General features: G+C 36.6%; 1 protein-coding gene across 2 annotated transcripts in view; it reads right to left on the minus strand.

Moving 5' to 3' along the window:
• Positions 1-2,953: 2,953 nt before the first annotated feature.
• The window catches only part of PHF14 (PHD finger protein 14), a 235,529-nt gene continuing 210,511 nt past the window's right edge, over positions 2,954-27,971 (minus strand). The window contains exon 20 of one of the 2 annotated variants that reach the window (XM_032402038.1): positions 2,954-3,304. In XM_032402038.1, coding sequence (XP_032257929.1) covers positions 3,281-3,304 — 24 coding nt within the window. In that variant the 3' untranslated portion in view covers positions 2,954-3,280. Of the gene's footprint in view, positions 3,305-18,815; positions 19,017-27,971 lie in introns of those variants that run through there. The other variant, XM_032402043.1, reaches the window with a different exon arrangement.

Genomic DNA, 27,971 nt, shown 5'->3' on the forward strand with positions numbered 1-27,971 from the left:
TTTGCTTTCTTTCTTTGGTTTATTTACTTGTTTTGTTTTCCCTTTTTTTTTTTTAAAGATTTTATTTATTTATTTGACAGAGACACAGCGAGAGAGGGAACACAAGCAGGGGGAGTGGGAGAGGGAGAAGCAGGCTTCCCGCTGAGCAGAGAGCCCGATGCGGGGCTCGATCCCAGGACCCTGGGATCATGACCCGAGCCGAAGGCAGACGCGTCATGACTGAGCCACCCAGGCGCCCCTTGTTTTCTCTTTTTGTTACACCTACCAGCATTGCCAGAAAAGCTGTTACGTAGTATGCTTAAAAATTAGGCAATGAAATGATTTTCCTATCTTGCACTTCCTCCCCGACCCCAACTGTTAGGGTGGTGATGCCGGCATAATATCATCAGAAAGCTGCTTCTGCTGACATTTCAAGCTCCCACAGAAAACGCTGTGAATTTTCTGAGAAGGCCTTATTTGCAAGGTTTGTTCAACAGAGAGGTTGGATAAGCACCTTGGATTAAACCTTCAAAGCAGCAGGCCTTTGGTTACTTTTCCCCGATTAACCTGGGAACACTTTGAAACTCTCTTCTTTATTATACTCTGTTTTTCGAAACCATCAGTTTTCATAATGAGAAACATTTTTGTAAACACACTTCTTTGCATTTCCTTCTAATTAGCAAAACCTTTATTTTTGCACAAATATTTCCACATATAAACTTTATCTGCAAAGAATACTTAGTGTGAAGTATTAAAGAATTAGAAGGCTAGTGAAAATTACATTTTTCCTACTGATAACGTATCAAAAATCTGTTGGTCTATCCATTAATATCTAGCTGCTTAGCCTCCAGGAAGCTCAGAGCCAAATTTGTGACTCAACTTTAATAACTCAATAGGACCTACCTATTCTCATTCTACCTTTTCCAGTCTTGACCTTGGTTCCTTATTTATATTTTACTTGTTACTGATTTTACTTATTTAAGTTTCGTTTCTTCTACCTTTTTGTTAATGTTTCATAAGCCATCTCTACTTCTTTAGGGAATAGGCCAGATATAAAGGAAAATGTTTATACAGGTACATTATAAATGCCTCTGTATTCAATCTTACGAGTAATTCCTGGAAAAATTAGTTTCCTTTGTCATTGTTCTTTCCTGGTGTATTTCATTTAGAGCAAGGAGGCACTTGGGTATTTTACTTCTGTAGTCCATATGCTATGTAACTATTGTATACACTTCAGGAATGGACAAAGTCATAGTAAGGTCAATCGGTATGTCTCAGTTCCTACAATGATTCACATCGTTTAAATGATGATGTATTTTCAGTCTCTAAAATATTTCTAAGCCATATCATTATTTGTTAGAAAAGTACTTGCTGATCATCAGAATCTCATCCATCTTTCTATAAACAGCTCATGAGAGCTAGAAGATGGCTTGCCATTATGTCTAAAGGTTAAGAATTCAACTTGAACAGGCTTACAACTCAGGGACTTAAGCTACATCTAAATCACCCTGGGAGCCCAGTGGTCCTCAGATCCCTTTACAGAGGTGAAATCTCCCTAAAAAGAATCAAGTATTGCCTTAAAGGCAGAAACGAAAGGGTTGCTTAGCTGCCTCCCCACTGTTGTGAGGAAAGCCCCTTTGATGATGTATTAAAAACACACTGGACTAGGAGACACTTTTCTTCCTTATGAAGAGTGTGTTTCTGGGGCAGCTGTCCTAACTTGAGCTGGAATAAAACTCTTTTCCTTTCTCTTAAAACACCACCACCAACACCACACTGGACCTGAAGCCCCAAATCTGGATTCAAGCCCTAGTTTTGCAATTCACTGAAGTATATAGTTTCCTGCACCTATAAAATATGGGTAAAAATTCCTCTCACCCTTCGAGTGGTTGTGAAAAGTCCATGTGAGCATGCTTGGCATGGAACAGGTTTCCCTCATCATCAACTCCTTCCCTGACTTGCAGTAGGAATTAAGTCTGTATGTGTGAACTCTAGAGTTTTGGAGCCTCTTTCTTTTCTCGTGGCCGGCCGCCATGCTCAGGCAGGCTGCAGCAATAGCAGCTCAGGGCTTTGGGTTTTACCCTTTCCCCAGGGAACATCCTCGCCCTACCCTTGGACGTCCTTCACTTTGCCTTAATAACCTCTGAGGAAACCTTCATTAAGGAATTACTTGGTCATTTCTGACATTTTGTATTTTCCAAAGATGACCACAACGATTTCTCTCACCCCATAAGCTCTTCTGAAGTGTGAAAGTAAAGAAAGGAAAAATTGGGGTTCTAAAAGGATTTAATACCCAGTTTTGTAGTCATTCACTTTCTAAACATGGACACCAGTGTTTCATATTGTCCTTCTGTTTGTCATCTGGAGCTTTCCTGGGGTTGAATGGGAAGGACACCTTTCTTTTGTAAGGTGGGAAAGGAAAATTGAAGGCTTTTCCCCGTGAATATTGTCTGGCAGGTTAGTTAGGAAAACGATATAAGGAAGTGGGAATCTGGAAATTGATTTCCTTAAAATCACCATAGGCATGTACCTGTTGCAGGTCTTACTGTACCTTTAATGGGATGAGCTTCCTAGCTTGAAAGTTATTGCTCTTTGCAATCATTACTTTGTGGTGTGATAATTTGAAAACTGGTTTTATAAGGTATTACTAGAAGTTTGAAAAAAATCAAAATGAGGCTGGGCTCCATAATGGAAAAAAATTCAGGTAACTCTGGTTTAACAATATTTCTTTGTCGTGTGTCTCAGAAGACAGTGACTCTTCAAGGGGCAGCGGATATAGAATGCAACATTGCCCAAACTGATCTGGATGTGAATTTTTTTTTTTTTTTTCACGGAGCCTGATATGAGAATAATGTTAAACTACACATGCTTTTGGAAACCTGGACTGCATTAGCTATTTATTGCTGCATGACAGATTACCACAGATTTAGCTTAGAACAACACACATTTATTATCTCCCAGTTTCTGTGGGTCAGGAATGTGGATACATTTTGATTCATTTTCTGCAGGGGCACAAGCCAGGTGTTGTCTGGGATGGATTTCATCTGAATGTTTGACTGGGAAAAGGTTCATTCCAATGAGGTGGTTGGCAGAATTCATTTCCTTGTAGTTGTGGGACGGAGGGCCTTGTTATCTCACTAGCAGTTGGCTGGAGGACATCCTTTGTTCCTTGCCACTTGGGACTCCTTTCATCAAGACCAATAAGTGAGCAGATAGTCTCTTCACAAGATGTTTTTGCCATCTTATGTAATTACAGAAGTGTAGTCATGTTCATCTTGTCATCTTCATGGAAATCAGTTGATTAGAAGCAACTTATAGGTTTCACCTGCACTCAAAGGGAGGCGATTACACAAAGGCATGAATATCAAGAGGTAGGAATCATGGAGGTAAGAACTGCAAAACTGTCAGTACAAATGACTCTGTCCACTACCCACACTAAGACACCTGAACAAACTCTAGCATAGCTTCTATCAGCTCAAGGCTGTGTCCCAAGGATGACAAGCCCTGTCCCCTTAAAAGGGCTGCCTGAAAAAGCTCAGTGCTGCCAAAAGAATTTACTGTTTCTTCTAGCTAAAATCTGATTATAGGTCCCCAATCTCCTTTTTCATAAAGCATTTACTTTAGAAAACTTGCATTTGTAAAACCTTACTCTGCCTCTTTGAGATGTGTCTTCAGCAACCCAGGAAGGTCTTTCTCAAGGACCTGAGAGCCATCTCTCTGAAAGGTAACCATTAAGAGAGATGGGGTCTTTGTTTCCATTTTCCCTGGGAAGGAATGAGCCTGACCCCAATAAACACCAGTTAGCAGGCACAGATCCCTGACCACATTGGCCAGCCTCCCCCCACAATGTCATTCAGTGCTTTTCCTTTAGCACACCCAGCATTTAAAAGGCATCCCTTTTGTGTCAGTGGAATTGAATCAGTTTATACGGGGGTCTCTGTCCCTTACTGCCATAACCTGAATAAAATCTGTCTTGCCACCTTTGACAAATGTCTGACTCTTTTCTTTGACAGGGGCAACTTTAAAGTTTATCTTCCACAATCTCCCAGAGGTTTTGGAATCATTTCGCTTTCATTCTAACACATCTAGTCTAGCAAAGCTGAGCTTCAATGAGCATTTTTGGATTACATGTTTGCAGAATAACTTGGGTGTTTCTCCTTTTATATAATAGACATGTTCCTAAAGAATGGTAATTGTTTCAAAATAAATTAATAAAAGTTAAACGACGAGCGACTTTGATATTGAGAAGAAGCACAAGCAGAGAATTACATCTGGCTTGTAGGTCTGGCTCTAACATAGGCTAGTCTAGCTGGTTAGTACGCAGAAATGAATTCTCTTGATGATGAGGTAGGATCATTTTGGAGAAAAAAAAAATAGTCTCAGCCTTGCCGGAACAGAGAAACTAAGCTGGAGTCAGGTAACACACTATTACTCCTCCCTCCAGCCCTACAATGGGAGTTCACTCTTTTCTCTTGAAGGAGTCAGGAGACTCCCGAGCAGAGAAATATTCCGCTCCTCCAGCTCAAGCCTAGCACAGAAGAATTGATACACAGTGAAAAGGACTTGGGGTTTTATAGGATATTTGCCAAGCAAAGGTCTGGGGATATTTGTTTGAGCCCTTCAGTTCAAGAATCTCTTTGAGGTAGTGTTGGATCCAGAAGTGGAGACAGGACATGTTCCCTCTGGCCTCCTCTACAGAGGCCCACAATCAACCAGAGAGCAGGGGCCACCTCTTGTGGTTTCTTGCAAGGAGTGGATCACTTTCTAGCACATATCTCTCTTCGGACCCTATTGAGCCAGCTTCTTTGCATGGAGCCTGTATCTCCTGCCCGGCTTGTCAAAGGGTAAATGCACTTCATGGATCATGATTCACTAAGCCAGGAGGAAAAAGACATTGCACAGGTGTTGAATGAGTACAGAGCAAGAAGGCTTTGTAGGTGCTGGTGTTTTGTTTTGTTTCTTGAGGGACGCTCACAGCTTCTTTTATGTTTTATAATGTAAACTATGGACAAGAACAGCTGAGATTTCCCTTTGACATTTTGTCTGTTCAGTGAACTGCAGAAAATGCAAACCTTTCCAAGCCAGAGAAATGTATCTTACTTGTGTGTGCCTAGAATATTTAAAGACCAATCTGTGTCTAACTTTTTTGTTCTCAAAGTTTTGGAAATAACATTCTTCTTGATTTTATCCTTTAAAAAATTAATTGGTTCCAATTCTGTAAGAGTGTTTTAAATCAACAGTTATTTCCCTAGTTTTTATATTATCTTTAGTATTCCAAACTAATCATTTCTCTCATTGCAATATCATTATATAGTATCCTTCAAAATATGATTCTTGGGAAAAGTAATATTATTCCAAAGCTACAACAGTTCTAAAATGAAATTAAATTCTATATAGATTTTTGCCTCCTCTTTTATATTTCTTTTTTTTCCCCTGAGATTGAGACCTACTTTTCAGTAAAACTTGTTTCTTCTCATATGGACAACCTCTTTTATATTTTTAATCCATTAGTGGTTTGTTTATAGATTCTTCACTTTAACATTGTTCTGACTACATTAAGAAGTTTCAGGTCTTGCTCTGAGTGTTGGTCATTGAGTTGTAGACTCTGGGCTAGAATCTTGCACCTCAACTACCTTTTCATTCAAGGTCTCTGTAGACAGTCATATTCTTCATGCTTTGAGATTCCATCACCATGTGTAGCTTCTCTGAGCCACTTGACTAACCTTACTAGCTTTCATTTTCTTTTCTTACTAGATTATATTGTCTTTTAAGCTTATTTAGGAGTGAAAGATTTTCATGAAATTATAAAAGATGAAGATATTCCATAAATTTGGAACTATTTGAGAAAAAGTTTAATATCTACCTTGTACTAGAACCCTGTAATGTCCACTACTTATTTAATCATTATGTAGTAGGTAAATCCTAGTGCTCTTGGTCCAGGAGAAATGCCTCCTTCCAATGGCCCTAAGTGTCACTGTGTTTGTAGCCTATCACTCCCTGCCCTCAGCTGATTAGATACAGGAGAACAGGTGACTCAAGAACAAGGCCAATTGGATTACCTCATTTGAGACTTTAGAGTTAGTTCATGGAAGTTCCTAGAGTTGGAAGATCAGGAGCCTGTGTTGTGGCTCATTTAGACCCTATGCTGATGAAGAATCAAAAAAAAAAAAAAAAGAGCTTTTAGAGGGAGGGAGGAAGGAGGAAGCGAAGGAAGGGGGAAGAGAGGAAAGAGAAGAGAGAAGGGAACCGATTTTAGGTAAAAAGAGGGGAAACTCCAGAAAGGTATGCTGCCAAGTAGCTACCCTGATTCTTGAAGATTTTCTAGTTCCCCATTCCAGCCTAAAGCTTTCAGGTATTTGGATTCTGTGAGACATCCCTGTGCTCACACATGAAATCTCCCTTTACATAAGTAGGCTTGAGTGGATTGTTATTACTTGCAAACAAGCTATATATGACTAAGAAATTTCTTAACAATTGTGCGAAAATTACATTTAAAAATTAGGGCAGATTTTTGTTTAAAAAATAATAGATTGAACTCGTGCTTCTCTCGGCTTCCTCTCTAAGACCCAGTAAAACTGAAATAAAGAAATAAAAAGGATTTGAAATCACAGGGACAAGGAGAAGAATAAAGTCAAATTTTGGAACAATGGAAGGAGCATGATGAGTGGTCACTCTTAGCTCAGCAGAGAAGGTGAGGGCCAGGATCAGACTAGTATGTGTCTCCAAACCCCATAAAAACCCAAGAGATTGAACCACCAGGCATGGTGGGAGGCTGGAATGAAGAGTGAAGCTGAAAAAGAACACGAATGAGGAACAGATATTTAGGTTCACTTCCCTAGTCTACACAATCAGGTGAGTGTCCCTCCAGCTAAAGGAAGGACGTCCATCCCCTACCAAAAGACCAGAGGGTCTCTAGACAGAGAGACAGCAAGTCCTTCTAAGGACAAAGGGGAGCCTCCCTACTGGTCACACGGGGATTGAGTGAGTTTACACGTGGAGCCATGAGACTCTCTAGCCCCACTGGAGCCCTGGCTCTCTCACCCTTATTTCACCGTTGGCACACTGTCCTGAGACACATAGTTTAAAGAAGGAGGCTGTAGCATTTTTCTTGGAGGAAATGATCAGACACACGTACACATACACACACACACACACACACACACACACACACAATCAGAGGAGTGTTGGCTTTTGGTGGATTCTCTTATCAGTTTATCAATGCCTCCTGGGGTGAAGCTCACCAGCCTACAACCTGCCCCCTGCACATAGCACACATAGTGCCCATTCTTTAAGAATGAGTGGGCTATCAAGGATTTCCAGACATTTGAGGAAAGCCTTCAACATGAAAGGGGAGAAAAAGAGAGAAAAGGATATTTGGGTGAACAAAGAGAGAGAAAAGGATATTTAGGTGAACAAAGGGGAAAAAGAGACAATGCAAGATAGCTTTGGCTAAATGCAGGTTTAGAGGTATGGGTGTCTATAAGGAAGTGTGAATCGCCCAGAGCAGGACATAGAACAGAGACAAAACCTTCATTAGATAAAGAGGTGAATTTGAAGACATCAGCTTTTTGAGAGAATGGCCCGAGATAAGGGAAGATAGCTGGCTAAATACAACAAGAGGAGGCTAATAATCCAGAAAGCAGGACCTAGAAGGATATTTAATGATAGGAAAAGAAAATTTGATTATTCTAATAGAGGAAAAACTGACTGACTTGGTCATAGAGAGAAGCAATGAGGGATATTAAAAAACATCTTTGTAAACAAACATCCCAATAGAAAAATGGGCAAAAGATCTGAACAAGCGCTTCAGTAGAGATTATATACAGGTGACAAATAGGCACATGAAAAGGTATTCAACATTATTGGTCCTTAGGGAGGCGCAAAGTAAAATCACAATGAGATGCCCATTTAATGGCTAAAAAATCAAAGCAAAACAAAACATAACATACCGAGTGCTGATGAGAATGTGGAGATGTAGAGCAACTGGGACCATCTTATATCGTTGGTGGGAATGTAAAATGTTGCAGTCATTTTGGCAAACACTTTGGTAGCATAGTACAAAGTTAAATAATTATATGCCTACCACATAACCCAGCAATGCCACCTCTAGGCATTTACCCAAGAGAAATAAAAATTATGTTTTCACAAAGACACAAATGTTTATAGAAACTTTATTCATAATCGCCAAAACCTGGAAACCACTCAGATTTCTCTCAACTAGTGAATGGATAATATGAACTGTGGTACGTCCATACAATGAACACTACTCAACAATAAAAAAAGAATTAACTCCTGATAGATGAAATGACACAAATGAACTATTTTAAGTGAAAGAAGCCCCACCCCAAAACTACATGCTGTAGCATCCCATTTTTCTGATATTCTGAAAAAGGCAAAACTGTATGGACAAAAAATAGATTAGTGGTTGCCAGAGGTTAGGGTTGGGGAGGAGACATTGATCGTTGGCTATAAAGGGGCATAAAGTAATTCGGGGATGTGATGGAACTGTTTTCTACCTTAATGGTGATGGTGTTTACATGACTGTATGGTATGTCAGAACACAAAGAACTGTACATTAAAAGTGTGAAATTTACTGTATGTAATGAGGTTTCTGGCTTTTGAGGTTTCTGACAATTGGAGAAGGCATGCTAAGGTCAATAGGAAAGCCTGGTTGGGCAGCAGACAAGCCCGAAAGGAAATAAGGGCAGATTCTGCCTTGGCAAATAGAGTTGAGGCAGCAGAAATACAGACAGTTAATATGATTAAGGTGGTGGGGGCTTTTTATTGCTGATCGGTATTCCATTGTATGAATATACAAGAGTTTATTTTGACGTTTGTCAGCTAAGGGATGTTGGAGTTGTTTCCAGATTCAGTGTTATAGTCTCTATACACATTTGTGTGGCTACTGAAGGATCTGAGCAGAAAAGTCAGGGATCTACAGTCCTAAAATTCAAATCTGATCATGTGATTCCCCTGATTAAAATTCTTCACTGGTTCCTTATTGCCTACAGGAGTGATTCTGTACCGTGACCGCACATCAGAATCACCTGGAGTGCCTCAAGATGCTGAATGTTTGGCCCACCCCTAGAGATTCTGACTTAATTGATCATTGGATGGGGCTCAAGTGTCAGTTTTCTTTAAAAGCTCTTCATAGGATTTCATTTTTCAAAGCTTAAATCTTTTCCAAATAAAATTATTGAGATATAGTGCATGTAACATACAATTCATGGATTTAACGTGTACAATTAAATCGTTTTTAGCATACCCCATTATTGATTTTTTAAATGTGTATTATATCTGTAACACAGTTTGCCATTTTATTTTTTTTTTATATTTTTTAAAGATTTTATTTTTAAGTAATCTCTACACCCAACATGGGGCTCAAACTCACAACCCGGAGATCGAGAGTTACATGCTCTACCAACTGGGCTAGCCAGGAGCCCCTAAAATTTGCTATTTTCAAGGGTATAATTCAGTAGCTTTAATTACATTCACAATATTATACAGCCATCACCATTGTTTCCTCATCCCTATATGATTTTAATACATGTCCAATTCTGCAGAATTAAATCCGGCTACCTTTGGAAACTCCCAAAACCTCTCATAAGAATACCTCATTGTTTCTTCCTAGATGTGATTAGGAAGTCCTTATGACTTCCTGCCCTGTTTTCTCTTGGATCCCGAGATGCTGAATCATTAACCTTTGAAAACTAATTATCTTTGCATATTCCTATTTCATCTCTCTGAAACATTATTCCCACTACTACTTCTGATAAAATCCCATGCCTTCAAAGCCAGACTCAGGTATTATTTTTATGGAGTATTTTTTCCACCTCTGGGCTTCTTTAGCTGCTCCCCTCTGTGATCTATAGCACCTTTCATGATCCTCTGTTGGAACACTTACTCATGACAATTTTCTAGGTCTGTTTTTGTCTCTCCCACCAGATTCTCTCCTTCTCCCTCTCTTTCTCTCTCTCAAGTGCTGAACACTCAAATGGTGAAGCTGCAATGTGAACATATAAGTCCACGGGGCAGTTCTTGAAGAACTAGCAAGAAGAGCCACAGACAGTGATATGAGTGAGAAGTAAACTTTTGTTGGTTTAAGGCACTGAGATTTTGGGGACTGTTTGTTCCCACAGCATAGCCTAGACTAGCCTGACTAATACACTCATGAAGAATTCATTCATCATATTCACCAGCTGTAATCTTGTGATATAACTAAATGGAGAATGTGGAACTCCATGGGAAAGAGATCTTGGGTTTGAGGGCAAGTAGAAAAGCTTGATTTTAGAGGATCAAGGAAAGATACAGGTTTAAGGAAAGATCTTGAGCAAAAATGGTTCCCCAGGGAAGATAGACCTGGGCTGCTGGGACAAGGGAAGAAGGAACTCACATATTGGTTGTAGCTAAGGGCACATAAAGCAAACGACCTATTAAAACATTTTTACAGGGGCGCCTGGGTGGCTCAGATGGTTAAGCATCTGCCTTAGGCTCAGGTCATGATCCCAGGGTTCTGGGATCGAGCCCCACATCGGGCTCCTGGCTCAGCAGGGAGCCTGCTTCTCCTTATCCCTCTGCTCTCCCCCTGCTCATGCTTTCTCTCTCTCTCTCTGTATCTCTGTGTCTCAAATGAATAAATAAAAAATCTTTAAAAAATAAAAAAAAATAAAATAAAATAAAACATTTTTACATAAGACTGTTCCTGACTTCCAGAATTAGATGTAACCAAATGTAAAATTTCAAATCCCAAATCAATACTTGCCAAAAAGATACAGTGTAAAAAAAGAGAGAGAATCATAACCCTGAAGAGATGTTCCATTTGTTAATTTGATTTTTTACTAACAAGATACATTTTTGAAGACATTGCTGAATGCACCAGTTTTGTCCCTTGTTAGTATAATCAGAAGGATGTCTTGGTTCAATAGTGCTCTGGAGGTTGAAACGTGTTCTCCTTTATGATTTGCAGCTCTGATTAGTTCTATTTTTCTGCCTAAGGTGCGAAAATGCAAAGGTGATTTGAGATTCTGTGTAATTTCTGTTTCTTACATCATCACCATTAAAAAAAATTCAGACCAAATATTTTCTTTTGAAACTCACTAAAAGTGTGGCCTCAGATGTGCAAGGCAGAGTATACTGTTGTCCAATCTTCCATAATCATATTAACCTACAGTCTCACATTATTAAAAAACAACAAAATGTACATCTGTCATAGAAAAACATGTATAAATTAAACATATCCAATCAGAAGTAAATTGTTTAAAGGAGAATATATGTTAAAAGGCATTGTAGTCTGGGATCTGCTTTAAAATAATTAGGCAAAAGAGAAAGAGGAAAAAATATATAAAGCAGGGATGGCAAAATCTCAAGGATTGTTGAATCTCAGTTATGAGTAGATTGGGGATTCATTGTAACCTTCTCTCTACTTTTGCATATGTCTGATATTGTTGATGATAATAAATAGTAGAGGGATCATAAACTTACAGATAAAATACCTTCAAATATTTGCACAAATTTAAGGGCACAACTTACAGAACTAGGTTTCTTAATCACAGAATTACATTGTGTTATATCAAAAACTAGTATTTTGCAAACAGTAGGTTTGATTATTTCTTCAGAGCTCTTTCACTATGTTACTTTCACCATGGAACATAGAATGACAGAGTCCTGCAGTGATTATTACCTCTTTCTGCTGCTATTTAATAAGCTGCCTTTCTCACTGCCCTGAAATCTGAATATTCTGAAAGAGTTCATCTGTCTTTAGAAGTAACAATGATCTTGTGTCACCTTTAGAATTAGACACAATGTTAAAAATGGTAGTTGGAACTGGCATGCATGATGGAGATCCACATTTTCTTCTCCTTACGTAACAACAAGGAAGATTATCATCTTCAAACTCACACATACAACATCTGATTCAATTACTGTTTTGTAGAAACCATATCTATTGTTTGTGGCTTGAAACATGGATTTGAAAATAGTGATTTTTATTTTACTCCCATGACAGTATCAATAAAGGTAGAGTATATCTTATTGTCTAGAGAGATGTTTAACATGCTGTAGGTGTAAATGAAAGATAAACTAAGAGACAAAAGTGAACCTTTCAAACATTAATGTGATGTTGGCTGTGTTATTATGAGGCTAATGATATCAAGTACATGAGAACACATAGGTGCCGTGCTGGGAAACCAATGGTCTAGCCTTCATCTTGACTGCAGGCAAAGAATATCTCATTAAAGCTATAAATTTCATGAGTCTGTTCCCAAATTTAAAACCCTTAAGGAAAATGGTTTTCATGGTTCAGCAGTTTTAAAGGGTTGTACTTAACTTGGCTTTGTAACAAGGAAATTAATAGTTTTTCTAAAACAAATCAGAATTATGCCATAGTTGCATGTATTTTCATGCTGTTGCCGTTAGCACTTAACTTCCTCTCTAGATAACAAAACCAGGGACTCCACATTGAATTCACCACAGGGAAACATTTCTTACCTGCTATGTTTGTTCAGGAGAGTCTGCGATGGGGAGGAAATTTGTTCAATCATGGCTAGGTATAAATTGTTTTCTTGAGGTGATGTGAAATGGAGTAGATTTCTAATCAACCTTCGCTATTCAGAGTGAATCTTACTTAGCCTACTAGGAGGGGGAGTAGGTTGCTCAAGCCCCACGCAGTGTCAGCAACCAACCGATTGAAATGCATGCAGGCCTCAGGGACCCCAGGTATTGGGAAATAAATGTGAGTGCAATGAACTGAACTTACTTCTTTTTCTCAATGGACTTTGTAATAAATCTTATATAGCCATGTGAGAGGAGCATTTATAAGAAACATTGTTTTTGTTTTATATACGTTTAACTTAAGGAGCAACCATTTGTCGTATCTGGGGAAAACAAGACAAATCACAACAGAGGTAAGAGTATGGAAATGTCAAATGCCTCTAATGGTTTAAGCTTAAAGGAAAGCCATTAGTGATTTACAGAAAGAATATACAAAACAAGATGAGCAATAAGAATGTAATTATCGTTTTCAAAAAAAGTGTTAGAGAAGCAAAACTGCCTAGACTCACCTCATTTCATCTGGATGATCAGAAAGTTACAAATGAAAAACTCTTGCACCCTGGAAAGAGCATGTCCTGTGAGGCGTGTGTGGAAGTAAAACTCGGAGACGTTCATGGATGCTTGAAACTCAAAGCATTTCATAGACACTTAAAGTTGGAGCAACTGCATGCACATCTTGCTTCCCCCCTCACTCAAGCCTTCTGATCCCAAGGGAAAAGGATAGAATTTATCCAGAAGATATAGTTACGATTTTAAAATTTTAGGTTGTGTACTTTCAACTGCAAAGGTCATTCAAAACAAATCATTAAAACAGAACATGGAGTCATTAAGAAGCTTTAACTACATTAAATGTTTTCAAATAAGGCATTATACTGTTTTTTGAAGGCTGAATTTCTTGAATTTTTTGGTATGTTGTTTAATTTCTTTTTAAATTTTCATTAGCATCTTTTGTAGATAGTGATTACTCCCACCCTTTACACTGTTGTTACAAATCTATTGCACAATATATCCAATTTCCCTGAAAGAAAATCAAGGGATTTTGTGAACCATATACCCTACAGCTTACTGTGACAAATAGTTTCTGAAAAGAATAACCATTATGAAATACAGCTTTTACTTAAAAGAAAAAAAAATGCCTCCAGTTTTTGGCTAATTATGAATATTATAAAATTGTTTAAAATATTCATGTAACAAATGTAATCCATGTATGTAACTACGTGTAGTTCATGTAACTTACATGTAATTCATGTAAACAAATATTTGTGTGGGCATATATTTTCATTTCTCTTATGTAAAAATCTATAGTGGAGGTACGGGGTCACGTATTAAGAGTATGTTTAACCTCATACAAAACTTCCAAACTCCTTTTCAAAGTGTACACTTGCACTGATAATCAGGTGGACTTTAGCTGTCAGTCAGCCTCTTTCCATGGCTACATCATTACTTTCTTAATAGACTCACAAATAAAATGCCCATCCTGAAGGCATGGAGCTATGTATGGACTCAGTTAACATTACCGTTTACTCCTGAAAGGAGATTTGGTTACCACTGCTGAATGCCTGACTTGCCAACAGTAGCAGCCTATCCCCAACTGCTTATTGCGGTATCTCATTATTCTATTGCTGCATACCAATTACCACAAAATTAGCAGCATACCACAACACACGTTTATTATTTCAGAATTTCTATGGGGCATGAGTCTGAACATGGGTTAGTTGAGTCCTCTGTATAAGTTCCAGTTGCTTCATAACCTCACCAGCATTTCATCAGACTTAAAATTATAGCCCAGGACTATCCAGTAGAAATACAATGGAAACCACATAGACAACTACATTAAAACAGTGGAAATAGTTGAAGTTTATTTAAAAATTCTTTTTAAAGATTTTATTTATTCATCAAAGAGAGAGAGAGAGAGAGAGAGCACAAGCAGGGGGAGAAGCAGGCTCTCCCGCTGAGCAAGGAGCTGGATGTGGGATTCGATCCCAGGGCCCTGGGATCATGACGTGAGCCAAAGGTAGACACTTAACTGAGTCACCCAGGAGCCCCTGAAGTTTATTTTAATAGTATACTTTATTTAGCCAAATCTATTTAAATTTATTGTCATTTCACTAGGTAATCAGAATAAAATTAATGAGATACTTTATCCTTCTTTCATACTAAGTCACCAAAATCTGGCATGTATTCTTCCAGCATAACTTAATTCAGACTAGCCATATGTGGCTAGTAGTTGCTGTATTGGGCCACATAATTATAGCTATTTTAGTAGGTATACAGTGGTAATTGTGGTCTTAATTTGCATTTTCCTGATAACTAAATGATGTTGAGTATCTTTTCATATACTTCTTGGTCATTTGTATATCTTCTTTTGTATAGTATCTGTTCAAATGTCCGGCAACAGGTAAATGGATATACAAATTGTGGCACACTCACACAATGGAAAAAAAAAGAAAACTACTGATTCATGCAATAACCTGGATGACTCTCAAATATTATGCTGAATGAACATAGCCAGACATGAAGGAATACATCTGGAGTAATTCCACCTGCATGAAACTTTAGAACAGGCCGACTAATCAAGAAAGGAAGCGGATCAGTGGTTATAATAGGGGTGTGTGAATGATTGCAGAATTGTGTGAGAAAACTTTGTAGAGTGATGGAAATGCTTTGTATCTTGGAGTGGTGATCACATTGATAGATACATTTGCCACAATTTACTGAACTGTACATCTAAAAGGGGTGCATGATAATGTATGTAAACTACTCCAGTACAGTTGATTTAAAGAGTCAAAGCAATACGTGTTAGTAGTACTTGCTATGTACTTTGCAGGCCCAGTGCAAAGTAAAACTGTGGGGCCCCTTATTTAAAAAGTATTAAGAATTTCAAGACAGTGACAGCAGAGGGAGTTTGTCTGTTATTGAATTCCTGGTAACGGATGGTGCACGGCATATAGAAGGTTCCAATGCAGTTCTGTTGAATGAATTTAAGATCTTACTGCTCAGCAATTTCCATTTGAGAAAAGCCTAATACTTTTTCCTACTTCTGCTGTTTATTTCATAGACCTGAGGAAAGAGTAGAATTCTGAATGCATTTTTTTTTTTTTTAAATGCTGGTCATAAGTATGATAGAGAAAAATACTGAATAAAGTTGTTTTATTTTTAAATTTTCTAAGGACGTGAAGAAATATAGCCCAGTCACTAACATGAAGCGGGAACAATTCGGTTGAGCGGGTGGAGATGATAGAGGCATCATAAAGTACAAAGGAATTTTGTCCTTTAAGTATTCTGTATTGTTAGTCACGGGCTGATTTATAGTGGTAGTGTTACACCTAATCTGGGTCAGGAAACAAGCTTAAGTAATGGGGATCTATAGAGATAAAACAGGTACATATAATTATGCAGTGGTTTGTCTTTTTAGAAATCAATTCTAGATCATGTTCCAGTTATTAACATTTCTAATATTTTGTTCCATCATAACTCAGTGTACAGAAGATAAAGCAGAATTCTCATGTTTCAGAGCAGGTGGAATAGTAGTTATAAATATATATAATCCATACTGTCATAGACATTTCACTGGGAGTTTGCTCTAGTGCTTTTTAAGTTAGAATAGTTATTAACAGAGGCACTTGGACTTACTTAAAATAATGTGTTATGGACTGATTGTGTCCCCCCTGGCCCCCCCTATTCATATGCTGAAGAACCAGCCCCCCAGTATGGCTGTATTTGGAGTAAGGAAGTAATTAGGGTTAAATGAGCTCATAAGGTTAGAATCCTGATGATTAGGATTAGTGTCCTTATAAAGACCAGAGGGCTTGCCTGTTCTCTTGCCTCATGCATGCACCAAGAAGAGCCTGTGTGAGGATGCAGTGAGGACCATCTGTAAGCCAGGGAGAGTCCTCACCAGAAACTAAAACCTGGGACTTGCAGCCTCCAGAACTATGAAAAGATAGATCTCTCTTGTTTAAGCCACCCAGTCTGGGGTGTTTTGTTATGGCAGCCTGAGCTAATACAATATGTAATATTCTATAAAATATTAAAAAATATAAAATATGCATAATCTGATTCAAATAAAGTGACCAATATAATCAGTTACATAATGTGGGCAGCCTTGTAGGGTGACAACAGGATTTAGGTGTATGTATTGATGGCATGAATTTATGGACCCTAAAAATTTGAAAAATTCATATGGTAAATTATCCCTAAAGGAAATTTACAGTGATTCTACTTTATCACTTACTGTCCTAAACCAAGGGGTATGTTTTAAAAAAAAAATTTTTTTTTTTATCTTGGAGTGGTGATCACATATATACATTTGCCAAAATTTATTGCGCTGTACATCCTTTTTAAAAAGGAAAATTGGGGTTTTAAATGATTAAGGGTATCACTTAAATATATATATATATATTTAAAATGCCTGTCCGGTGGCTGAGTGTCACTGTGCCTCTCATACTATTGAACAACTTATTTTAGGAATGAAAGTAGTAAGAGATGAGATGGCAGTGTACTAACAATTGAATAAACAGTTTACTGAAAAAAATAGCCAAAAAAAAGTCATTTTGTTACACTTGTCTCATTGTAATTCAATGTATAAGATAAAGCAGGACTCTCCTGTTTTGGAGCAGGTAGAATGGTAGTTGAAACTGTTTCACTTACTTCACTAAAGCCAAAGTCTTCAAAATAAATTAAGCATGGCTGAGTAGCTGGAGAGGAGAAATAACTAAAGGAGAAGTAGCAAGTGATGAATGAGGTGCTAACAAGCAAGACTGTCCATTTTGGGGGAAGACGGTGGATTAAAAGGGGTATGGTAGTTAATAGGTATTTCCACAATAATTAAATGTGATATTCTGGGGTGAGACTGCTTGGGTTTGAAGTCTTGCTTTGCCAGTTACAAGCTACATAACTTTATTTCCTATCTAAACCTCAGATTGATCGTTGGAAAATGGGAAAATAGTAACCATCTTACATGTTAACAGGGATGATTAGTGGCATAATGTACTGTAAGCATTTAGCACAGTACCTGCAACATAATAAATATAATAAATGCTACCTATGGTATGAATCACGTTATCATTGCTTCTTTTCAAAAGTGACCCTACTAATGTAATTCTAATTTATGTCAATTTGGGTATTTTGAAATAGATGGATATCTAACTCAAAAAGAAAAAAATGGGGAAAGATGTCAAAATAATTTTTTATATTTGCTTATTGCCAAGGCCCTCTTTAGCTAACCTGCCTTTCTCAGGCATTTGCCTCAAAGTCTTTGTCCCAAAATTCATCCAAGGAGTCCAATATGTGGGATATGACTGTTTTCCTGATATCCACAGTTACATTATTTGAGGCTATATATCAGTGAATTTTCTATCTTGCCTACTTGTAGTTTTTCCCATTTCGGTTCACTGCATGGTAACTGTCAGCACGTCCCACTGTCACACCTTTATTGAGCTCGTCAGATGCATGTGATAAAACTAACTATGGCTCCAGGGCAAGTACACATTCTCACGGGGAAGAAGTTGTACGCTGACATTCTCTTACAAGCCCTCCAAAGTTCTGCTTCTCATTTAAGAAACTCTGCCTTAAATAATCCAATAAAGACATCTGCAAAGAGCAAGTAGTTTTGTTGCTCCTGCTATAAGCTGGCAAATGATAGCTAAAGAATTAGAATCAGGGGAAGTAAAATGTCTTGTTATGAGAACTCTCTCTGATAAAGATAGGTATCAAAGGGATTTTAAAAAATTCCTAAGCCAAAGAAATACAGCTGGGAACTGTTCTTGAAACGTCCAGGAAGAGTGTGTAGGGCACAGTAAATAGTAGGTCCTTAGTTGATATTTTATGAATTAAAAATCATGTTACTACTTCTGCTGCAGAGAATATTAAATTATTTTTTTAGCCTTTACCTGCAATCCTAGAGTAGTATGTCATACATAAGTTGATGAAATCACAAAATGGTATTTCATCTTGTGGCACTGTTTGATTTTAAGTGTTTTTGCATGCAAGTGTTCCCTGTTCATTTCTGAACTATGTTGGTTTTTCTCAATATTAATAGTTGGAATTCTGTTAAGGCCCCTGAAGAAGACAACAGAGACTATTAAGGGGAAAAACGACTGTCAGAGATTTGTTGTTTAGGTCATCCAGCTGTATTAATACTTACAGATTACAGGTTATAGATAAGAGAAAATTCTATCTCTATTCTCAGATTTCAGTTCAGAATTAAAAATAGTATTTTAAAGGTCTTTTATGTAAAAGTTTAAATTGCTTTAGAAAACATACAAATTCCAAATGCAAGGTCCTATTTCATTTTCAACGACTTTATTGAGAACATTTTGTAAATTAGATTTTACAATTTAACATTTTACAATTAGAAATTTTATCTGCTACTACATAAGTTGCAAACTTTTCAAAACACTACAGAAAATCCTTTATTTCTTTGGATTTTTCTGTTCCATGCTGAGCTCCTGAGATATATTTTTTCTTTCAGCTTCATTTTCATCTTCCTGTGAAATAAATTTTAGAAAACATTAAAATATAAACTTTAGGGCATTTTTATCAGCTGTACTTAATACATTTTAATTCTATTCTCTGAAGAATTAGCTATTGTGATTCTGGTAATCCTAGAAAACAATATGGTAAAATTATGTAACATTTAAGTGTTTACAGCGGGTTTTCTTTTACACTACACATTGACTGAAGTTTTCTCTATGTTTTTAAAAGCAACTTATTTTATTAATGACCTAAAAATCACTTTTGAAAACACCTGCCCATAAAAAGTGTCCTTTTTAGGAGGTGAATCAGGTATTTTTACTTCACTTTTTGATAAAAATAAATTTAACTTCTGAGACACTTTATGTGTTCCAGCATGGTGTTTTTGTCTCATCTAGCATACTTTCTTGACAGGTCTGCCAATTTTCCAATTACTTGTACCACCATATGTTATCTGAAGATCAGTCAGCTCTAAAATAGGAAACATGGGCATGTCAGGCTATCGAATGCTTACAACCTTCTACAGTTTCGATTCTAAGTGGTGGCTTCATAATTCACAGCAGGTTCCTGTGGAACACGGTGAATAAATGAAGTAACTTCATAATGTCGGTCTCCATAGGAATGAAGTGCATCTGTGTTCAATATTATGGTGACCTCCAAAGTATAAATAATGAAGAGTCTGGAAAAGTATTTCATCTTAGAATTTGTAACCCATTTCATCATCTATGTTCCTTCAGCAATACCAAGTATAAAGCAGTCTTGCTTCCCTAATATTTCTAATTTATGATCTTTCATTTTTACTAACTGAAGTTAAGAAGCATTGTCTCTTCTTCTATTGAATTAAAGCATGAGTAGCAATTTCTTAAGTATCTCTAGACAACAATAATACCAGTATCACCAAATACATCGCCCTCTATCTCTGAATCATATAAAACCAAATTCAATTCAATTAAATAATTGTTGAGCTCTGCTTAGTAAATTAACGTTAAGTAAACGCAAATGAAGGCATATATATTTGTTTCACATGAAAAACCACATCCTTGCCTGTAAGCATTAAGGTGGAGAAAGCTTCCTTTATATACTTTGTCTCTCTCAAAGTTCACCACCATCCGTGATTTAGACTTTGTCAACACCAGAAAAGTGGAGAAATTATCAATATTATCATCCAACTTGGGCCATTTATAAATATGTGGCATGCAAGAGATGGGGTTTTGAATATCATTTGGCAATGAAATTTTAACATCTTTTTCTAAGTATAATAGCCACTGTATGTTGTTTTTTTTTCCAATTTATCTCTATCGAACAGAGATATTATGTTCGATTGACTCTTGAATAAGATAGTTTCCACTTTTGGACAAGAGTTTCTAGAGATTATATTTTGATTAGATCCCAATAAAAACCAAATCTTGCTCTATTCTTTCCACTGTCTTCTTTGGGTGAGACACTGACAGGAAGTGTTAAATCAGCAGGTAAAAGTGGAAAGAATTTTTTGCTAGGTAGCACTGAATTTATATGTTCCTCAAGGCAGGGCTTTATTTTTTTATATTATACTCTTACCGTCAACAGGGCACATTTAGTATATAGTTGGAGTACAATAAATGATTTCTGAATTATGTGTAACAGTGGAATAAAAAACGAATAAAAGAGAAGTCTGCCTAAACTAATGTAACTTGGAAAAGCATAATATTCTTCCTTATCCAAGAGTCACACTTCTAAAAATCTTACAATTTCCAGGACAGTACTAAAAACAAAAATGTATGAAGCAACATTAGCCAAAATGGCCATTATCAAGCTATCCTTTAATTTGAAGGACAGGATTGGAACCTTTATCATGTGGACAGCCTAAGTTCCCACACTGATATGACGTACTGGTTTAATGAGCTTGGTTATCTCACTTTCCCCAGCAGCTTTCAATAATACTCCAAGTCAAAATGGAAATGTAAAGGCTTAATAATAATAGGAAGCATCTATAAACTTTTCGTATTTAACTAAAATTCTTGTAATGCCAGTCTTTTTGTTGAATTTTTCTTAGCAATAAAATATATACAGTTGACCCTTGAACAACACAGGTTTGAACGATGCAGGTCCACTTATACACAGATATTTTTCAATAAATACAGTACAGTACTGTAAATGTATTTTCTCTTCCTTCCGATTTTCTCAACATCTCTAGCTTACTTTATAAGAATATAGTATACCATACACATAACAAAATATGTGTTAATCAACTCTTTATGTTACCACTAAGGCTTCTGGTCAGTGGTAGGCTGTCAGTTAAATTTTGGGTGAGTCAAAAGTCACATGCAGGTTGTTGGCACCCCTAACCCCACTGCATTATTCAAGGTTCGACTGCTTAGTTTATAAATGAGTGTCTCTTCTAACATTGCCTCCTGTTCAGGACAGGTGAAGAACTGTTCCACATTTTTCTTTATGCTGAAGACATGTCTTACAATATATTGCCTTTCTATGCCTTTAAATCATTCCCATAGGTAATAAGATCCAATCTCTTTTTTCCTTGGTACAAGGATAACTGTGATTTGGATGAGGAAAAGGATTATGAAGGGGAGGAAAAGGCATTTAACCCTAACTGCTAGAGTATAACACATTGTAATTGCTATCGTAGAACATCATCAGATAAATGAAAATAACAGTAACAGATTTTATCATTATCAATAAAAACATTAGAATTAGACACAATAAAGCTCCAGAAAGGATTTTAGAGGTTGCTTTGCTTTTGTTTTGTTTTTTGGTTTTTTTGGAAGTGCTAATTTGTGTTTCTAACATTACAGGTCAATTTGTGTAAGAATTTTATAAGTAATTAAGATTAATAAAATCATTAAAATAGCTCAGGCAGCAAATCAAATATTGACAAATGATTGCATAATGAATGAAACTGCAAAGAAAGGAACCTTTTATCAAAGTATTTCTTCACTACTAGATATTAAGGGCAGGCAAAAATTTCTTCTGATAAATGGCAGATTTTTGTTACTCTTTGCTGAGATAAGACATCTGTTTTTTTCCGAGTGAAAGAAGACCCTTGCTACATGGATCATTTTCTTAGTGACAGTCCTGACAATTTTGACATTTGTTTCATGAAGTGTTCTGAAGCAGCCAGCAAGAAAATGTACCCTTTGGGGCCACTGGAAAGTGTAGACAGGTTTACCTCTTAACTTTGAAGCTTGTTAATTCATACTCCAGAAAACATGTTGTTTGTAACAATCTTGCAGACCTGCTAGTTACATGTGGAATTTCAAGAATACCCACTCACATAACAACTACTCATAACTCCAAATAACTAAGGTGGTTCTTTAGCCTTCTTGCTCTTTTGACACTGACAGCATTCTTGTAGTAAGGACAATGATCATTTCTAGGCATATATAGACCATGGGATTATGGTCTAATGCTCTAGGTGGCAACATAAGACTGAAAGAGTTATTCTAACAGAGAAATCAGTAAAAACACTGCCATTCTTATCTAAACTAAATCCCTCTTATCAATGAATACAACTTGTAAGATTTTGCTTAAATGCTATTCAAGCTTCCCCCATCAATTGGAACAGAGGCGCTCTCAATTTTCCTTATTTACAAAATTGCCTTAGTTCTCATAATAGTTCAAAGAACTGATGCCAATTAATCAAATCTATCCATCCTGCTTTCCCTTTTTCTTAGGAGATAACTAACTCCAAATAAAGGGCAATTATTTTAGCAGCTGGAATTTCTACTGCTTATGTAATATTTGGACTCAAATTAGTCTGAGTACAGATGACTCTGCCTTTACCCTAGAGACAGCCAAATTAAATGACTTCTTTTAAAGTAATATTATACAAGGGGACAACTTTCCCCATTGATTCTTTACACATTTAAAGATGACTTTGAATACCTTTATAGTGCAGATAGCTGTCAGATATCGCCGTACCCAAGTGATCAAGGTTTACGTCACTAGCAATATATATTAACACTAACCTTTTGCTATGATATACTAAAAAGGGCACAACTCTGGTCTGTGGTATCTTTCCTAAAAATGCATAACCTCAGTCTAATCATGAGAAAACACCACATAAACACTCTATAAAATAATCGAACAGTAGTCTTCAAAACTGTCAAGGTCATGAAAGAAAATACAAAGCCTGGACTATCACAGATGGGAGAAGACTAAGGGAACATGAGGACTAAAGACAGTGGTGGGATCCTGCACCATAAAAAGGATATTCGTGGGAAAACTGGCAAAATTTAAATATGGTCTATGCACTAGTAAATAGTATTGTCTTGATGTTAATTTCCTGGTTTCAGTAATTTACTTTGGTTAGAGCAGTTGGTAACACTACAGCAAGCTGGATGCAGGGCAAATGGCAATTATCTGTGTATTTTCTGCAATTTTTCTCCAAGTCTAAAGTTATTTCAAAATAAGATCAAAAAATGGCAACTCAATGAAAGTTTTCTAAACCCAAAATAAGTATCATGTATGTGCAAAGATTTTATGTGGAAAAAAATTTCAAGGCACCTATAGCTGCCTACACTGAAAATATACAACTAAGAGTTTGCTTTTCATTGTTCTACTTACAATTCCTTTCGTAAGTATCTCTAATGTTCATAATGGTGTTCTTAATTTTTATTCCCTTGTTTCATGTGTTTTCTTACTTTTCCACTCTGAGCATGGATTATTTTTACAAACAGAGAATATAAGCTTTCTTTTAATAAATCCCTCTATAATCTGGCCATTTGAACTATTTCCAGAAATAAGTAAGCATAATGGAGGTCAATGTTTACAAAGAGAATGGTTTCAGTTGTTTTTACTTCACTGAATTTGCTATTCATACCAGACAGGTACGTGGTAGTAGAACAATAAAGTGAAGCGAGAAGGTGCAGCTAAGCACTAACTTATTTCCATTTTCATATATAATCTTTAGATTTTAAATATTCCTTTGGCCAGAGAAGAATTATTGTAGTTAGATTCAAATTAATAGTCAAAATTATCTGTATGCTTATGTTAATGTACATAAGCATAGAAATAATAAGCATATATATATATATAGCTATGTTAATAAGCATATATATAGCTATGTTTATATCTATCTATCTGTCTGTCTTCTGGCAAAAAACTATGTACACCTAACCTGTTATGTTAGTTATAGAATAGGTGTCGAAAAACAATATATACTGTTCAAATCTGTGGTCAAAAACTTTTTTATTCACTTCAAGCATATTCCAGATATAATTCTCAACAGCATTTAAGATTGTGCTTTTAATACAGAAAATATGCCAGTGCTGCACAATGAGGAAAAAATTTATCTTAATAACTGGAAAATACTGATGATAATGAAAATGTTTTAGACAAAATGGGCACGCTGCATGCTTCAGACTAAAATTAATTAGAGTTTTCAATGTTTTACAATTCCACCATAATTCTTTAAATGGTGCATTTACTTCATAGTAATAAACACTTGGATCATTAAGTAAAGTGCAAGATGTGTGTGATGTGCTACATTTAACAACCTTTGGCTTTTTTTTCTGTACTTCTGCATTCAGTTTTCCAATGCACTGAATAAGCAATTGAAGGCCACAGTTAAATTTCCTGACTTTGCATATTTGAGATTATTTCATTTAATACAAAAGGCAATTAATCTACCATTTTACAACTGAATTCCAACTTTAGTGGTCCATGATAGATACTGAAATGAACTTACAAGAAATGCTTAATTAAATATACTGTAAAAAGCATACGATGGTTTTTTTTCTTAAGACAGAAGTTGCATATTTAATTAGAAAGTCTAGGCTGTGTTATAAAATTAAAGTAACTTGGGAGGTTCTTAGTAAACCTAGCTCAAACACTTATGTCATTACACAGAATGGAGCTATTTTTGTAAATTTCTACCTTTTCTCTCTACTTAAATTCAAACAAGAAATCATAAAGGAAATTTCCCTTTATTTAAAATTATAAAATCATACCCTTTATTTTAATAGCAAGTAAGATTGATAAAAGGGCAGTATATCTAATTTCATGTATAAGAATATATGCACAGTTCTATTTCATTTGTTGGGCCCTTATCTCCAATTCGTGATTTTGGAGCAGATTTAGTGGAGTAGGTTTGCTTTTCTAAGTCTTTAGTTCCTCTTGTCACTTTTTACTTGGTGGTTGCTTCTGGCAGCATGGAAATGGGAAAGTTAAAAAATAAAACACTGCATTTCCCATATATAATTTGGAAATCTCTCTGGAAAGAAAGGCCCTAAGGACTGGCACAACCATCTAGAAAAGGGTGTATTTATAGTAAAGGAAATGAAGATCAGTGAGTGGAAGGTGAGACTTGGGCAAAATAAGTAGGATAAAAGAAAGGAAATGAAATGAGTGACGAATGGTAAATGTGAGCTAGGGTAGACTCTTAAGCATAAACCCAATTCTATAAGCTTGTATCCTTGTATCTTCCCATAAACATCAGAAAAAAGCACAACTTCCATAAATTGAATTTTTGGGTATTTCAGATATGTTTAAGATATTTCTAGGGCTAAGAATACACTATTCTCTACAGGTGGAACTTATGGTCTTGAAGATAAAAAAGAAATTCTCCTTCTCTAGTAGAAGTCTAATATTTGGGAAATAAACATGGAAGTGTATACTAGATTCTGTATTAGAAGCCCCTACCTTGATAACTCACCTTCATTTATAACATTATTGCTTTATTTATTGATTGATAGACTTACTTATTTTGAAAGAGAGAGAGAGAGAAAGAGCCCATGTGCGAGCAGGGGGAGGGGCAGGGGGAGAAAGAGAGAGATTCTGAAGCGGACTCCCTACTGATCATGGAGCCCAACATGGGACTTGATCTCAGGACTGAGATCATGACCCAGGCCAAAATCAAGAGTTGGCACTCAACCAACTGAGTCACCCAGGTGCCCCATTTTTGCTTTAAAAGATATTACTTGAAGAATTTAGGTTGGTAAGTTCGAATGTAGTCAGCAATGATTATAGAAAAAAATAAAAACAGAACACCTCAAATTCTATAATGGGCCAACATAAATATATTTTAAGTGAGGACAGCACAAATCCTATATATACATTTTTCCATGTTTTTCCATGTAGTACATTATTTGTTTATTTGTTTTTATTTACTTATTTTAATTGAAGCATTGTTGACATAGTATTTGTTTCAGTTGTACAACATAGTGATTTGGTAATTATATACATTACCCAGTGCTCACCATAATAAGTATAGTTACCATCTGTCACCATACAAAGTTACTGAAATATCTACTATATTCCCTATTCTGTAATTTTCATCCCCATTACTTATTTTATAACAGAAACTTTGCACCTCTTTGTCCCCTTCACCTATTTTGTCATTCCCCTACACCCCTCCCCTCTGGCAGTTATCAGTTTGTTCTGTTTAGGAGTCTGTTTGAATTTTTTGTGTGTTCATCTGTTGTTTTTTAGTTTCTACAAAGAAGTAATATCATAATGGTATTTATCTTTCACTGTCTGACTTAGCATAATACCCTCTAGGTCCATCCACGTTATTACAAGAGACAGAACTTCATTCCTTTCTTATGACTGGGTAATATTCCACTGTGTATGTATACCACAACTTCTTTATCCATTCAGCTATCCAGGGACAGTAAGGTTGCTTCCATATCTTGGCTATTGTAAATAATGCTGCAATAAGTATAGAGATACATGTATCTTTTTTAATTCTTTTCTTTATGTAAATACCCAGAAGTAGAATTACAGTGTTGTATGGTTTTTCTATTTTTAACTTTCGGAGGAAACTCCATACTCTTTTCCATAGTGGCTGCACCAATTTACATTCCCAACAACAGTGTACCGTTCCTTTTTCTTCACATCCTTGCCAACTCTTATTTGTCTTTTTGATAGGTGGTGGTATCTCTTTGTGGTTTTGATTAGCATTTCCCTGATGATCAGTGACGTTGAGCATCTTTTCATGTATCTATTGGCCATCTGTATATCTTCTTTGGTAAAATGTCTATTCAGGTCCTCTGCCCATTTCTTATGGATTTTTTGTTTTTGTTTTTAGTACTGAGTATGTATACATATATTTTTTATTAACCCCTTATCGTTTGCAAATATCTTCTCCCATTCAGTAAGTTGTCTTTGTTGATTGTTTCCTTTGTTGTGCAAACTATTTTTATTTTGATGCAGTCCCAATAGTTTATTTTTCCTTTAGTTTCCCTTGCCTTGGGAGACCTATCTAGAAAAATGTTGCTACGGCTTATATCTGAGAAATTACTGCCTATGCTCTCTTCTAGAATTTTTATGGTTTCAGGTCTCACATTTAGGTCTTTAATCCATTTTGAGTTTATTCTTTTATATGATGTAAGAAAGTGGTCCAGTTTCATTCTTTTCCATGTAGCTGTCCAATCTTCCCAACACAGTTCATTGAAGAGACTGTTTTTCCCAAGCATATTCTTGCTTCCTTTGTTGAAGACTAACCATATAGTCATGGATTTATTTCTGGGCTCTCTATTCTGTTCCATTGATTTATGTGTCTATGTCTGTGCCAGTACTATACTGTTTTGATTACTATAGCTTTGTAGTATAATTTTTTTTTTTTTTAAAGATTTTATTTGACAGAGAGAGACACAGCCAGAGAGGGAACACAAGCAGGGGGAGTGGGAGAGGGAGAAGCAGGCTTCCCGCTGAGCAGGGAGCCCGATGCGGGGCTCGATCCCAGGACCCTGGGATCATGACCTGAGCCGACGGCAGACGCTTAACGACTGAGCCACCCAGGCGCCCCTGTAGTATAATTTGAAATGTGGGGTTGTGATACCTCCACCTCTTTTCTTTCTTAAGATTGCTTTGGCTACTTTTTTTTAAAGATTTTATTTATTTTTGAGAGAGCAAGTGAGCAGGAGTGGAGGGGGAGGGGCAGAGGGAGAAGCAGACTCCCCACAGAGCAGGGAGCCCAATGTGGAACTTGATCCCAGGACCCCGGGATTATGACCTGAGCTGAAGGAAGACAC

Source organism: Phoca vitulina, unplaced genomic scaffold (assembly GCF_004348235.1).
Source record: "Phoca vitulina isolate PV1807 unplaced genomic scaffold, GSC_HSeal_1.0 scaffold4, whole genome shotgun sequence".
Lineage (NCBI taxonomy): Eukaryota > Metazoa > Chordata > Mammalia > Carnivora > Phocidae > Phoca > Phoca vitulina.